Consider the following 17,000-nt stretch of genomic DNA (forward strand, 5'->3'; position numbering starts at 1 on the left):
TTGTTCAAGAACGGAGATAATGCGACTTTTTGGAATGGATGTTTTGTTTTGTTTTGTTTTGTGGTCTTGCGCTTCTCAATAACACGCCTCTTTGTACTCCCAGCGGGCAAGAGACGGACACCGATTCGGAGGTGGAGGATCGCGTGTACGGGGTTAAGTCTTGGCTCTCCAAGAACAAAGCCTCCTCCAAGCCACAGTCGGACGAAGGAAGTCTGAAGAGTGCCAGGTGAGTGCTTCCTCCTTCTCTCATCCTCTCGCCTCATCACAGATAACCACATGGATCGCTGTGATAGAGCGGTGATAAGGGCTATAGTGAGGAGTGCGCTTCCTGTCAGCCTCTATATATAGGACTCTGTGTAGGTCACGGTCGCCAGTCGATATGTTTTAGCAATGCTGAAACGATCGTATTCAACTTCATCCTGACTTGTGGCGCAAACCTCTGCCAAGTCCAAACCCTTCATAAAAATTGTTGTGTTTATCCATATATTTTCTGTAGTGAAGTCTATATGAAAGCGTCATAAAGAAGGGGTGTCACGGGGTCGTTCTGCCTGACAGGCGCATTGTAGCTCATTCATACTGTACATAGGAAATCACATGCTTTTATTTTGACATCTCTGCTGTAAAACCGTAGATTTGTGTGATCGAGTGCATGCACTATTGCACTTGGCTCACACAGGTTATCATGGTTTATACACCCTCCCCAGGTCAAAATGGGTCAGACATCAAGTACCGTCAATGGCAGCCAATGAGTTAACACTGCAACTACCGGGTTTTTTTTGTTTTGAAGAAATGCCAGAAAGGCGTCAAATGACCCGGAAACCAAACTGACTACTTGGCTTTGTCAAAAAATAGACCACCAGTGTTGTTAATCTTACTTTAAAAAAGTAATTAATTACAGTCACAGATGACTTCTTCCAAAAAGTAATTGCGTTAGTAACTCAGTTACCTGAATGGTATGCCCCTTTCCCAATGAAACTAGTGGGTCAACGCGTGTTTTTTCCAAGCAATTGGCATTTGGCACCTTTCCCATTGACAAAAAAAAGCCGTGTCTTTTTTTTTTTTTTTTTCACCCGTCTAAACCCCCACCCCTCCTCAGCCGTGCGTAACGTTACGTGACGTCACCACGCTAAGCTCAATGTCGACAAGTGCGACCGAATTCATTCAGTTCAAAGAAGTAAACAATGCAGAGCATTATGGAAGCCTCCTTTCCGTTTGTGTTCTCTGTTTTCATGCTTTTTACTGGCCTCAAAATGGTCAAAATGCAGCAAAGGATCAACAGTCTGCTTGTTCTGCTTGTTCTTCTACTAGCTTTGTTGTTAGCATCGACGTAACTACGGTTGTGGGGCGTGTTAAATGGGAGGCGAATGGCATGTTGTTACGACGCATCACGTAAGAGCCTACGTCACCACGTAGATTAGGGTGTTGATTGTTGACCCGGGGTTTTGCTTTCACACTGCATGACGATCAGAACCGAGGTGATTTTAACGCGGGTCGCTTGGCGGGTTGGTTGACACGGGTCGTGGCGGGTCACTGCACCTTTCCCACTGCCATCGAAAGCCGATTGTTAGTGGGTTGACACGGGTTTTTTTGGCCAGTGGGAAAGGGGTATGAGAGTAATTAGTTACTTGGCAAAGTAACTAGTGATAATTTTCATTTAAAAAAAAAACAAAACAGAAAACTGGTCATAGAATGTGAAGTTTAAAGGGTTTTTTTGGGGACAATTGGGCCTAGCCCAATTCTTTACCCTCCACTTAAATAGACACAGGGTTATTGCGATAACTAGATAGTAACCTTAGCTATGTGTGGAAGTCATTTAATGTTGTGAATCAACCGTTAAAGTTGTTAAAATTCAACATGTGTAAATTTTAAAACTGTTTCATCATTTAAAGATAGATTTAAGTCAAGATTTTGCCGATTTAGGAGCATTTTAGTTAAAAAAGTTACAGTACTTAGGTTCGCTAGGAAGGTTGTCTACAACAGAGCCTTCCTGAGAGGTCTACTGCTTTAAGATGGCGGCTGTTTACTAACGCACGTAGTCCTTAAAACATGTTGCCAATGCAGCCGTGTCTGTCATTTGCATCTAGTCCTATAATATGTGATATCTACCGTATCATGTGGGCGTAGTTTGTAGGCTACAGTCAGGTATTATTGGAGCCACCTAGCATCGCGTTTGCAACAGCGTCTCCCCCTCTCCTGCTCTGCTCTCTCATCTCCGTGAGTCCGTCTCTCTCAGACTTTTCTCGCGTCATTCAACCAACATAGTGACGTATAGTAACGCACGCCTTTCCCGCCTCAGTAACGGTAACGCATTGCCAAGATGAGAAAAGTAATTAATTAGATGACTCACTACTGAAAAAAAATAACGCCGTTATTAATGCCGTTATATTCTAACGCCGTTATAAACAACACTGTAGACCACTCAAACAAGCAATCAAGCAGCCTAGGTGTGAAGGGGGATTTCACTCTAGATAGCTGCAATTAGCATCTTGAATATTCAAATCCAGACTTGTTAACTCCTGGGTTAGTATAAAAGGGCCATTTGGCATGAAACTACGACTAGCATCCAGAACTGTAGCTAAACCAGACTCTACATTTTAGAAAATTGAGTTTTAGAATATTTGGGACAAATCGCATCAAGCACCTTTACTTTTCTTTGACAAGTCCAACATTCAGTAGTCAAGGTTCACAGTTCATTATGTTGAGGCACACAATGACCAAAGAACTTTTCAAAGCAGCTTAAACAGCTGTTTTGTCACATCAAACACAAGCTTTGGCTTCGTTTTTTTGGGCTATAAAGAAATACCAGAAAGGCGCCAAATGACCCGGATACCAACCTGACTACTTGGCTTTGTCAAACAATAGACCACTCAAACAAGCAATCAAGCACCCCAGGTGTGAAGGTGGGGGGTTCACTCTGGATAGCTGCATTTAGCATCTTGAATATTTAAAGAACTTTCCACAGCAACTCAAACAACTGTTTTGTCACAGCAAACACAAGCTTCAGTCTACACATATAGGCAAACTGCAGCTTTTGGAATATGTAAAAAGGTTGTCCGCCCGACTGCATGCCCGAGCGAATCACTGTCCAACAAAGCCAAGGCAGCCCTGCCCTGCAAAGGCTAAAGATGCTAATTGGAGCAATCCAACCCTGTGGTTTTGTGAGTGTGAATGGGAATGACTAATGAGGACCATAGCGCTCACAAACGATTAGGTTCAGATGATCCTTCTCGAGTTACAAAAGTGATTTGTAACAACTGATCTATCCATGGTAGTTCAAGGGGCTGTTTACATGGTGACTCTCCGAGAAGACGAAAAATTTCATGTTTGCGTTTATATGGTTCCGTCTCCATTCGAACAAAGTTGCAATTCCGCATGAAAACGATGTAGTATTTATAACAGGCCGTAGGGGGCAGTGCAAATTTTCAAGGCGACAGCGATTGATGCACTTTGACCTCCTCAGCCTGGAAGACAACATGCCCGCCCACTCCAAACAATGGCATTTTCTTTTGTACAAAAGGCACAAAAATGGAAACATTCAACATATTTAAAATAAAACTATTATAAAAACAGTAAATTAAAGCCGATGTTCCGCCATATTTGCTGTTTTCAATGTTTAGTAGCACCGCTGCGCACGCCCAATGTGACGTGTACGAGTGCTGACGTTATCGGCGCGGTCCCACGCCGTGAGAGCTTTTGATATGCATGCGGAACAAGCCCCCCTCAAGCCCACGCAATTTAATTTTTCCACTTTGGAGGCAGGATTCTCAGGTTTCCGTCTTCCCCGACACCATACCAACGCGAGGCCACTCCGCAACACAGTCATTGCGTCTTCGTGTCGCAGAGTCGCCATGTAAACTGCCCCCTAATGTTAAAAAAAATGTAAAAAGATTGACCTATTTTTTTGGGCAGGAAAAACTGCAATTCAATCAATTCATTTGAAGTGAAAGACGTTATAGAATGGATCATGTAATAACTAGGGCTGTCAAACGATCAAATTTTTAATGGAGTTAATCACAGCTTAAAACTAATGAATAGTAATTAATCGCAATTCAAAGCATCTATAAAATATGCCATATTTTTCTGTATATTGTTGTTGGAATGGAAAGACACATGACAGATATATACATTCAACATAATGTACATAAATACTGTTTGTTCATTATAACAATAAATCAACAAGATGGCATTAACATTATTAACATTCCACAGATAGAAAGACTTGTAGTTCTTAAAAGATAAATGTCAGTACAAGTTATAAACATTTTATAATAAAACCCCTCTTAATTTTTTCGTCTTAATAAAATTTGTAAAATTTTCGATCAAAAAATAAACTAGTAGCTCGCCATTGTTGATGTCAATAATTACACAATGCTCATGGGGCTGAAACCCATAAAATCAGTCGCACCCAAACGCCAGCAGAGGCGACAAAACACCAAAAAACACAACTAACAAGTGGCCATGACACTGTGCGGGTCATGTGCGTTAAATGCGTCAAATATTTTAACGTGATTAATTTTAAAAATTAATTACCGCCCATTAACGCGATAATTTTGACAGCCCTAGTAATAACGTGTTAGAACATGAAAAGTAACATCAGTTACTTTGCTGAGCAACTAAGTAGTCTTACATTGAGGTAGCTGAGTTACTAACTCAATTACTTTTTGTGATAAATTATTTGTAACTAATTACTTTTTTAAAGTAAGATTCACAACACTTGTGGCCACTGGGTACACATCTGATGTTGCTCACAGTGGTCCTCAGTGTGCTCAGGGCGCTTGTGTTTCTGCTCAAACACATGAATAATTAGAGAGAACATTGCACGTAAGTACCTTAAAGTGACACAAAATTACCTCATTGCCTGTCATTGACAACAGTAGATGTCCAATTAACTTATTCTGGAAGGACCGGCTATGAATGCTCATCTTCCAGTGCCATTGACAGCGCTCAACGTCCGATCCATTTTGACTGGAAGGTGCGAATGAACGAACACTTAAAATGAGAACCGAAATGAGTTTGACCACTGCTCGTATGGAGGATTTCAGATGACGCTTCAACAATTTGATTCTGGAGTCTTTCTGCGACCCTTTTTTAACGTATTTCTCTCAACTGCATGCATCCTGTTTTATGTTAAATCACTGGCTGTAAAATGTGTCATTGCTCGACTTTCACGGCAAGAGACATTCAATCTATTTTGACAAATGGATTGGATGTCTATCCTTGTCAATGACAGACCATTAGCTTTCTTTTAGCTCATTCACGAAGATTCAACGGTGCACAAAAAATGTCTGGGGAAAAAAAATAAGGGATTATTGACAGTCCTCCTCGGCGGGTCATTTTGTTGACGTCCACACAAACTAATAAAGTCAAACAAATAAATTCATTCAGAGATAATCAACTCAAGTCTTACAAAGGCCCCGACAGTACCTGAGGCAAAAAATAAAAAGGATGGGTAATTTATGCCATTAGGTGTCATCGCTCTCCTTTCCAGTAATCTGTCTAATGACAGCAGGCGGAATGGCGAAGTGGCTGCTGTCAAATTTATTGAAGTGGCCTGTGGCCAGTTGGCGCGTCTGCTAAATGATGCCTTCGCTTCCATAGATCTTCTCACTTGTTGACTCCCACACTGCCCACAAATAAACAGCAACAGATAAAAGGAGGGGGCATTTCCTCCCCGTCAACCTCCAAAGGACAAAAAAAGAGTAGGACACATTTTGCACAGTCGCAGCCGACATTTCAGGTTAGCATCAGGACGCAAGCTTTAGAAAAAAAATATGTTGCTCATTATATGAATTCCTTTGCCTCAACCGAAGTGCGTCTTTTAAGTGGTTACATGGTTAATTTTCTGGGGTTCATAAGTATTTGTCCACCTTAACCCATGAATAACCACCCACCCACCAATTGTTTGAGCCCATTATTGTCACCTGTGCACCCCACAGTCAGTCTTAATCCAACTGCTACCATGGGAAAGACCACAGAGAGCTTTCGAAAGATACCAGAGAGAAAAAAATGTTGGAAAAGGCTATGCGACAATTGGAAAGCAGGTTGGTGAGAATAAATCAACAGTTGCAGCAATTGTTAGAAAATGGAAAAGGCTAAAGCAGACATGTCCAAAGTCCGGCCCTTGGTCAAATTTAATCAGGCCCCCAGCCTCTGTCATAAAATCAATAACGTCTGGCCCGCACACACACTTAATAAATTGGTCAGCAGTACTGCTAGCAGCATATGAAGTAGCTTACACACTAAATGCTGCTCCTCATATACCCACTAAAAGGCAGCAGCACTCCAAGCAACATTACCCCGTGTGACTCTTTACTCCCAATTTTCTAAAATGGCGACAATTAACAAAAAAAAAGTTGACTGCAACGGCCGACGCTTCAAGCATAGGTGGAAATTGGACTATTTCTTCACTAAAATACACAACCACTGTGTCTGCCTCATTTGCAAAGAGACAGTCACTGTTTTTAAAGGGTTCAATTTGAGGCGATATTACCAAACAAGACACACTGACATGTACGACAAGATTACAGGGAAGATACTTAGCGAGAAATTGAAGCAACTTGAAGCTAGTTTAATTTTACAGCAGCAGTATTTCGCAAGAGCTCAAGAGTCGAAAGAGAATGCCACAAAGGCTAGTTGCGAGATTGTTGAAATTATTAATTAAAAAAAATAATAACGCAAATGTGACACAAGGAATGGCTAAAATTTGCCTAAATATATTGTTCTTCGTAAAGAACGTCTGCCAAGGTTGGCCCCCCACATTTTTACCACTCCAAATCTGGCCCATTTGCAAAAAGTTTGGACACCCCTGGGCTAAAGGCTTTGGATGAAGCTGAAACTTTCTCAAAAGAATCTGACCTTTTAGACAGATTGCCAGAATAACGCCAGTCAAACCGCCAGACCCGCACTGACGCAGCTCCAACAACCCGGGCCGGTGAGAATCCAACAACCCGGCCAAAAGGCCAAACTCCGCACGTTCACCTTAGTCTTAACCCCTTGTACTGACTCCATTTTGAAAGCTGGAAAAACAAGTTGACAATTTATGTAGGTTGACAATGATCAAACGGCAAGGCAAAACAGCAAAAGACCCAGGCGAGGAGGCAGACTGGTTCCAGGGTCGCCATATAACAAGTAAAAAAAAGGTACCCAAGAAAAATGACCACGATTAGTTAAAGATTCGGTCTTTTTGAAGGCTTTCGCTGGGCAGGCTGTGGGTGTGTTGGGGCGTTGTTTAGGATTATTTTCTGTTTGTGGATTGGACACGAGAATTTGGGAGTTGCTGTTGTCAGGGCAACGAGGGTTGTGGATTTTTCCACCTCAGCGCCACGTGAGTGCTGAGTGTTAACTTCTCAGCCGCGGGTTCCTCCTTATCAGATGTTCCTTGTCAAGACAAGATGTCCCGCCATGTGTTCTGGACTGTCCGGAACAACTGATTGCGGGTGTTGATGGTGCAGACGTGTAGATGTCTTGCCTCGTCAGTGTCAAATCTTGTTCGGTCAGCTGCATGATTCACGCTTTGGGCTTCCGTGAACAGAAGGTGTCATGTATCTCTTATGCCCTATGTCAAATATATTCTGCTTGTTTTCCCTAAACAATAATATAAATGCTATTTATTTTATATTGGTTGTTAGAGTAACACAGTCAAACAGTAAATACGAGAAAAGATGGTATTCCTTCATCAACGACAGCCCCGAAAGCTGACCAATCTAGAGAAGACTTGTGTGGAGGAATGGGCCAAAATCCCTGTTTCCATATTTGAAAACCTGGTGAAGAACTACAGAAAGCGTCTGACCTCTGTAATTGCAAATAAAGGTTTCTTTACTATATATTAGCACTGACGTTTTTTCAGGGGTACAAATACTTATGAACCTCAGTAAATTACTGAAAATCATACAATGTGATTCCCAGATTTTTTTTTTAGATTACATCTCCATAAGTGGAAATGCATCTATGATAGAGATTTCAGACCTCTACCTATTTTCTAAGTGGGTGAACTTGCAAAATCCCAAAGGGTGCAAATACTTCTGCTCCTCACTGTATATGTTGAAATCCCGTAGATATGCAGCAAACGCGGACGCCAAAGACGTGAAAGAAGGTAAGGAGAAGACAAGTGATGGAAGTCAAGATGGCAAAGACGTAGAACAGAACAGATCGGTATCTGTCATGAGTTCACTGAGCTACCGGAAGCGTTCCAACCTTAAGGACTCAATCGGAGGCACGGGCGATGAAAGCTCCCTCTTCAGTACTCTAAAAGAACAGCCCGATACCCCTGACCACACCTCAATCCGCAAAGCCAAATCAAGATCTGGTGATCTCCAGGAGGATTGGAAGAAGAGCCAAACCCAGGAAGACTTTGATGACTCAGTCTCTTCCACGGGGAGGGCGAGGAAGTCGCGCTGGACTTCTCGAAGCAGCCCCGAATTCGATAAGGATTCCACTATCTCCTCTCTGGCCCCTAGCAGGACCTCCACCAGGAGGGCCATGCCGGACGACGACGATGTCAAGTCTACCGTCAGTAGCGTGAGTCGTTCCAGCCCGCGATCGCTCCGCCGTAGCAGCTCCTGGAAAGAAGACGGTCGCAGCAATTCTCGCCTATCCCTCGCTCGTAGTTGCGGCCTTAGCGAGTTTGGCGTGCGCTTAGACGACGACGACGATGGCCAGAGTCTCGCTTTCACCGGAGGAACTTCCCCTTACAGTCCGCGCTCCTACGCACGTAGCCTCTCCACCCCGGCCCGAGCTCGTTCCTCCGAGGGCGACGCGCCGGATACGTCCGATATCAAGCCGGTCACCCATCGAAATTATTTGGATCCCGAGTTAGAGGCCGCCATCGACGAGGTGCTCAGCTTCAAACCGATCAAGTTCAAGCGTAGCAAGCTGGACGAGTCCAGCGACGAAGACGCGGACGAGAAGAAGGAAGGACGGAAGACGGGTGATGACGAAGGGCTCGGGTGCAGTAAATCCAGTTTGTTTCGCTCTGCGTCAGGTTCTGCTCTGAATTACGGCGGTCGGTCGTCTAGCTGTCGCGGACGCAAAGACAAAAAAAGCAAAAGCACCGAGTCGGAAGACTCTTCTTCAGACGATCGTCACGGCAGGAGCGGCTCCAGGCGAAAGAAGGGCAAAAAGTCCAAGAAGAGATCCAAGAAAAAGGAAAGCGAATCCGAAGATTCCTCGTCGTCATCGGAATCGTCCTCGTCGGACTCCACCGTCTCTTACCGCAGCTCCAACAGTGTTAAAAAGAGCCCCAAGGTGCCGTCCGATGATGAGCGAGAAAGCGTGAGCGGGGGTGGAACACCTAGGAAGAAAGATAGCAAACGGAAACAGAAGAAGATGGATAACTTGATGATGAAGTACCTCTACAGGCCAGACAGTGACTGATGGCAAGGATTGAAGGTGATGCATGGTGTGACAATTCCCCTGGAGTCTGAAACTCATCCCGATTAACAGCCTAATTTACTAAATGCCGTTATCTGCTTTGTGTTCTTACAATATCTAGATCCACATTTGATTTGCTCTTCCTCAAACATCCAGGCCTTGCTCAGACTTGCAGCCAAAATTAGATATTTAGCCCATCCAAGACTAGGCATGTGCCGATATGAGATTCTGGCGGTATGATAACCTTAAGCAAAAATATCACGGTTTATGGTATCACAGTATTGCAATTAAGCCTCTAAAATGTGTTACTTTGAGATATCTGGGTTTAAAAAAAAACACTTTTTTCCATTGAACAGGATTTTTATTTTTCAAAACATTAGCAAATTCGAACATAAGTATAGTTCAATTCAATTTTATTTGTATAGCCCTATATCACAACAAGGTTGTCTCAAAGGGCTTTGCAGAGGCAATGTGATACACAGTCAGAAACAGCAGATGAATTAAATAAAGTTCAAGTCCTGGGCATCCCCCATCCTCAGACCCTCCATGTCGGCAAGGAAAAACTCCAAAAACTCTTTGGGGAAAAAAATGAGAAACCTTGGGGAGAACCACAGTAAGGAGAGATCCACTCCCAGGACGGACAGGCTCTAGTTGCACCAGGACTGATGGTGGGGATTAGCAGCAGGAGGTCCAGTTTGTAGAGATGCAATGGAATGAAGAAACGAGGAGGTCCATCTAGCCAGATGAGACGCGGGGGGCGGCAACGAGGGTGTCCATCCAGCCAGGGGTCAGGATAGTCAGGAGGCTGCGGCTGAAAAATAGCCCCTAGGGGGCAAACGGGACACTGGGTGACTAGTGATGTAGAGACTAGTCAACTAGATATTAGAATTAGAAAAGAGAAATAAAGTAAGACAAGTGGTAGGTAGAGTGAGAAAAACGGGATAGGACTCAGTGGCTGTACTTCCCCCAGTATTATAGCTCCTAGGGCAGCTTAGACTGAGCTGTGAGTCTAGTCTGTTTTCAACTACCCTGACCATAAGCTTGGTCAAATAGGAACGTTTTTACTCTAATCTTAAATGTACAGACTGTGTTGCCCTCTTTATTATTAGCTGGAAGCTAATTCCAAAAGACAGGAGCTTGGTAACTAAAGGCTCTAGCTCCTACTGTACTTTTAGAGACCCTGGGAACTACCAGTAGACCTGCATTCTTAGAACGAAGTGTTCTGTTAGGGCGGTATGGAACCAGAGCATTGGTGAGATAAGATGGCCCCAAACCATTAATGGTCTTAAATGTAAGAAGAAAGATTTTAAATTTAATTCTAGAATCGACTGGAAGCCAATGAAGGGCTTGGAGCACAGGGGTGATGTGCTCTCTTCTATTAGTTCCTGTTAAAAGTCTTGCTGCTGTGTTCTGGACTAGCTGAAGACTTTTTAGGGAACTTTTAGGACAAGCTGCGAGTGAGGAGTTAGACTTCACTATCCGCAGCCCCGCATTCCGTTTCCCGTCAACTGATAGTGAAGTCTATGCTGCATGTTTTTTTTGTTGTCTGAACAGAATCACAAAACACAAAAATCTGATTGTTGCAATCGTTAACAGCAGAGGGTGATATGGGCTAATGGACCAGTTCTAGGTTCGGGGAGTGGTATTTAAAAAGGAAGGAACCAGAGACGGATCTAACTTGAAAACAAAGCCGGTTATTTACTTAACAAATAACAAGACAATAGACAATCAACAATTAACAAGTAAATGGTGTACATCAATTTAAAGATGTACCTGAAGAAGATACCTTTCATTATACAACCCCTAAACTATGGAATCACCAGTCTCGTACGAGTACTCACTCAGGCATTATATCATGTAGAACAAACTCAGATAAAAAGCTTGAAAAAAAATAACGATTTAGTTCAAAAGTGCAACTCTTTAGCATTCAGAAACACTAAAAGAAATGAGTAAAAAACATTGTTGTGGTCAGTCAATGTTACTTTTATAGAGGCAGTGCAGGTAAATTTATATGGAATCACTCCATTCTCAGGAAAAAAATATGGAATCATGAGAAACAAACAAAGAAATAACAATCAAAACACATCTCTAGTATTTAGTAGCACCATCTCTGGCTTTTATGACAGCTTGCACTCTCTGAGGCATGGACTTGATGAGTATTCTTCATCAATTTGGTGCCAACTCTCTGATTGCAGTTGCCAGATAATCCTTGCAGGTCAGAGCCTTGCTGTGGACCATTTTTTTCCCATTTTCACCTCAGGGTTGAGATCTGGGCTATTTGCAGGCCATAACATTGACTGGATGAGTCTTTCTCCAAGGAGTGCTTTAATAGTTTTAGCTCTGTGGCATGATGCATTGTCATCTTGGAAAATGACAAACTTATTTTCAATTGAAGGGATAAGAAAGCTGTCTAAAATTTCAATGTAAACTTGTGCATTTATGGAAGATTTAACTACAGCCATCTCCCCAGTGCCTTTGCCTGACATGCAGCCCAATATCATCAAGAACTGAGGGAATGTTGATGTTTTCTTCAGGCAGTCATCTTTGTAAATCTCACTGGAACAGCACCAAACCAAAGTTCCAGCATCATCACCTTGTCAAGAGTCAAGAATCTGCATTGGACAAGGTGTTAAGAGTCAGGAATCTGCATTGGACAAGGTGATGATGCTGGAGGATGCAGTCTGAACGTAGCCAAACTGGACAGGTACTTAACAGAGGAAATCCTGGCCCCAAAGTATTTGCAAAATATATCACAACCACTTTGCAAATGCAATAGACACCGCGTTATGGTCTACCTCGGTGTGACAAGAGCTGGCCTTGGATTTCACGCCGACTGCTCACATCGGCCAATGTGTAGCACTTATTTGATTTTCAGCAACAGCTAAACCGGAAACACAATCAACATCTAGTAGTCTTGGCCGTTTTCTCCTTATTTTTCAAAAAAGTTTTTCTTCCAACGATGAGCAAAGTAACCGTTCTCGTAAACTTAAACTTGTTTTGCTGCAATTCCATCACGACGATATCAATTTCACTAAAATGCTGTAATAAAATGTGACAAATTTAAGCTGGGGAATGCCAGTGAGTCCATATATTGACAATAATAACAAAAACATTCATTTGGTTTTGCATTTCCGCTAATGTACACTACAGTGTATGTGTATCTCTCACATGGTATTAATACTCACCATTTTTTGACATTGAATGGCATATAAACACTTGAACGTTGCTAATGGAGGCTGCTGATGTCACTAATGGCCGCCATTCTCTGCTTGTGTGAAATCTCAGCATTGAATAGCGCTGTCTGTCAACATGAAAGGACTACTTGAAAACACAAACAAATAACCTCAAGGGAAAGATATTTTGGACTAACCAGAAAATGCAGTTTTTGGAGAAATTGCCATGGGAATAATAATGCTACCCTGCAGGCAACCGACTGCCATTTTGACGTGTGTTTTCAAGCACGGGAGCCGTAACATACCGTATAGACTAGAGGAGTTCCAAAAAATCGATTATTACATGCATCGCGATTCGACACGTGACGATTCGATTACGATTCATAAAGGTTAAAAAACGATTATTTTCACTCCTAACAACGCTCGTAGCGAAACGAAATTCAAGACACGTCTGCGGCCCGGACACCGTTAACGGACACACACACAACGTTATGATGGATGCTCCCAGTTACTGGAAGATAGATTTACTCCTTTTTAAAAGACTGGAAAATAAATTTGTGTATATGGCAGGCAGGACCAGAAGCCGGTCGCGCTTTTGTGCTCATTTTTAGAGCGAGAGGGGAAGAGAGATAGTTATTTGCTCGTTGCTCCTTGCCTTTCAGATGACCAGCTGTAGTTTTAAGGCATTTCAATTAAAAAAAATATCCTGAGTGTGTTGCTAAGACCCGTGTGCATCTATAAGAGGTGAGTACAAGAACCCTCTTGTACTGTTTAGCCTTTATTGTTGTTGTTTTTGAGATGTTAATAGTTAGCGCCGAGCGCTAAGCTAATGAGCTAATTCGCTAACGTGTATTTCATATGCAGAACTTGTAAAACCATGATAAAGTACAGTGGTAACACTACAAACATGCGAAATAGAAAGAGAAGAAAGTGCGCGCGCTGTAATGAGTGTGAGTGTAGCAGTGTCAAGACCAGTTGAGATTTCCACCTGTTACTCCAAGAGGTAACACTGTGAAAACAAAGTATATTGGTTAAAAGAAGTCTTATTTCTAAAGACACTTTGTTTGTGTCCAGAAAATGTCGAATTCATTCCACCAGTGTAAATTTCATTGTATTGTTGAGAGAAATGAGTACTCCCTTTAAAATAGTTAAGCATTTTGCACTTTCTTGTAAAACGAAATAAATAAAAAAGCAGCTTAAGGGCAGCTTTTTGTTGTATGGGCATTATTCCATCTTTCCTGTTGAATCATAAGGATATTTTAAATAAATAATGGACATAAATTTGCTTGGCTGCTTTAGTAATCAGTGCTGCACGATGCATCGATAATCGTGATAACCGCGATAACCGCGATCATAGACGATATCGCGATAATCGATTAAAACTCGAATCGTGGCGTCCTGAATCGTAATCGAATCGAATCGTGGGGTGCCTAAGATGGCACACCCCTAGTATAGACTCGTCAATAGGTCGCACTTTGTTGACCAAATTTTTTTGGATGCGGTGCTCCTTTTTTTTTCCTCCTCGGACAAAACTTTTTGTCTCTTTTGTTGCTCTGCCATCTTCGCAGAATTTGCGCGTAAGCGTTCTCATCGACTTTTGTCTTTACAATGAAACTGGAAATGATGTATGCCGTAAAGCAGTTAGCACATCTGACTTGTGTGGCAAGGTTCCTGCTACCCTCCTCAAATTAGTGCAGGTGAAAGTGATACAGACCCCCTCAAGATATAAAACAGGTAAAATTCAACTACTTGTCAGTCAACATATCATCACAAATGTTATGAAAATATTAGGGCTGTCAAAATTATCGCATTAACGGGCGGTAATTTTTTAAATTAATCACGTTAAAATATTTGACGCAATTAACGCACATGCCCCGCTCAAGCAGATTAAAATGCAAGCACAGGGTCATATGCAATTGTTGAAAATATTAAATGTGATGGTCCACTTACGTATTTTCCCCCTTCTGTCATTGTTTGCAGGCTATCCTCATTAAAATTTGAAAACCTATCAATGTTTGGGTGGTTTTGGTTAAACCAGACACTGCTTTTTCATCTGTGTGATTTTGACAAAGATCACATTTGATGGTGATTTTATGCAGAAATGTCAGAAATTCCAAAAGGTTCAGATGCTTTTTCATACCATTGTACGTTACCTTTGTTTGTTGTGAATTTCCAACACACCGAGCTCATATACTGTATGTATGTGTTGACCTTCACAGCCCTCCTTCGTCCAGGCGACACGTGACCCTCGGCAGATCCGACGAAGAAGACGAGGTGGACTTAAGCAGTGACAGGCAGCTGCCGAGCGACGGCGAGAGCGCGTCGTAACACAAACTCATCAAGGGTCATCTTGGCTCTCTGGAGTGAAACCGGGAGGGACACGAAAAAGTGTTTGGATCGTTTCGTTCTGTCATATTTGTTTTCTCATGAAAGCCATTTGCTTCCTAGGCTGACGTCTACTTAGCTTGTATACCTTATGATGCTGAAGTGAAGCGGAGATATTAAGGGAAGAAAAAAAAAGCTTCTTGCCACTTCTATATTTTGAAAGGGCTGCTCTTAAGGCAAATTTAAGCATTCCTCTGCACTTCCTGTCTATTCAGCCCTGCCAAGAGGATTTAGATAAGCCTGCTCTGGATGGAAAGTCTGACCAACTCTTAAGACTCCTCTTATCTTTTCTCACATTAACGGAGGCCAGCTCCCTCCATGGATATAATTGCGGCCCTCTTTAAATGAATGGTTATCAATTATTATTGTCAGCTCATGTCCCAGTAATTGAAAATCACTTGAATAATTGCTGGCAAATGACCAGCGACGCACTCAACACTATAAAGTTCCGTAGTCTAAAGTCATTTGCAATCTGTCATTTTATATGAATTGAATTGGGAAATACAACTTGAAATAAATCATGAAACCTGCAAAATTTTGTCAGATTGTATGGTGCTAAAATCACGGACAAAAGTATTGTAATCTGAACGAAACAAGTGTGAAAAAAAAATTAAACTATGTTTTTTTTCTTGAATCTATCAAAGTGAAAAACTTTTTTTTTCCAGTTACAAAGTTGATATTTTCAGGTTCGAATATTTTTAGTTTTGGTTGTCTAATTTTCAGCTTCAGATTTGTTTTTCACTTTCAGGTCTTATTTTTTTTCAGCAGGTCCGATAATGAAAAGTCGTATTTGCCGTGTGGCAAAATGGATTTTGCCATGTGGCATTTTTTTTCTCTTCTTTTTATGCCATGTGGCATTTTTTTTTTTTGCCATGTGGAAAAATCGATTTTGCCGTGTGGCAAAATGGATGTGTTGTAATGTAAACTGTATGGTGAAGAATCACAATCACGTGTTTTTTTTTCTGTCATTTGATATGAATGGAAAATGTGGACGTTCATAGCCAACAATGGCATAGCCTTACTTGGGTGCCAGTTGAATGTCAATGCGCTCACATGATCAGTGTATAGTCAAAAATCACAGCCACACGTTTTTCTGCCATTTAAAATGAAAATTTGGACGTGCATAGCCGTCAATGGCATGGATGCGCATGGCCTACAAAAATGCCATGTACCCCCCCCAACAATGATACATACCCAAAAAAATATGCCACATGTCAAAATACATTTTGCCACATAGCAAAAAAATGCCACATGGCAAAATCAATTTTGCTACGTGGCAAAAAAAAATGCCACATGGCAAAATCAGTTTTGCTACATGGCAAAAAAATGCCACATGGCAAAATACATTTTGCCACATGGCAAAAAAAAAAAAAAAAAACATGGAAAAATTCATTTTGCCGTATGGCAAAGAAAAAAATGCCACGTGGCAAAATACATTTTGCCACGTGGCATTTTTTTGGCATGGATGCGCATGGCCTACAAAAATGCCATGTACCCCCCAACAATGATACATACCTAAAAAATATGTCGCATGTCAAAATACATTTTGCCACATAGCAAAAAATGCCACATGGCAAAATCAATTTTGCTACGTGGCAAAAAAATGCCACATGGCAAAATCAATTTTGCTACATGGCAAAAAAATGCCACATGGCAAAATACATTCTGCCACATGGCAAAATACATTTTGCCACATGGCAAAAAATATGGCACATGGCAAAATCAATCTTGCTACATGGCAAAAAAAAAATGCCACATGTCAAAATACATTTTGCCACATGGCAAAAAAAAAATGCCACATGTCAAAATACATTTTGCCACATGGCAAAAAAAAAATGCCACATGGCAAAATACATTTTGCCACATAGCAAAAAAATGCCACATGGCAAAATCAATTTTGCTACGTGGCAAAAAAAAAAAACACATGGCAAAATCCATTTTGCCGCATGGCAAAGACAAAAATGCCACATGGCAAAATACATTTTGCCACATGGCAAAATACATTTTGCCACATGGCAAAAAATATGGCACATGTCAAAATACATTTTGCCATATGGCAAAAAAAAATGCCAC

The 17,000-nt window shown here is 41.7% G+C and overlaps 1 protein-coding gene across 12 annotated transcripts in view; it reads left to right on the plus strand.

Moving 5' to 3' along the window:
* The window catches only part of LOC130906910 (unconventional myosin-XVIIIa-like), a 186,793-nt gene extending 170,646 nt beyond the window's left edge, over positions 1-16,147 (plus strand). For 11 of the 12 annotated variants that reach the window (XM_057821611.1, XM_057821609.1, XM_057821614.1 and 8 more), the window contains 3 exons: positions 104-226; positions 8,055-9,387; positions 14,762-16,147. In XM_057821611.1, the coding sequence (XP_057677594.1) occupies positions 104-226; positions 8,055-9,372 (1,441 nt within the window). In that variant the 3' untranslated portion in view covers positions 9,373-9,387; positions 14,762-16,147. The remainder of the gene's footprint in view (positions 1-103; positions 227-8,054; positions 9,388-14,761) is intronic. The other variant, XM_057821621.1, reaches the window with a different exon arrangement.
* Positions 16,148-17,000: the final 853 nt, after the last annotated feature.

This window comes from Corythoichthys intestinalis, chromosome 18 (genome assembly GCF_030265065.1).
Source record: "Corythoichthys intestinalis isolate RoL2023-P3 chromosome 18, ASM3026506v1, whole genome shotgun sequence".
In the NCBI taxonomy this organism is placed as follows: Eukaryota; Metazoa; Chordata; class Actinopteri; order Syngnathiformes; family Syngnathidae; genus Corythoichthys; species Corythoichthys intestinalis.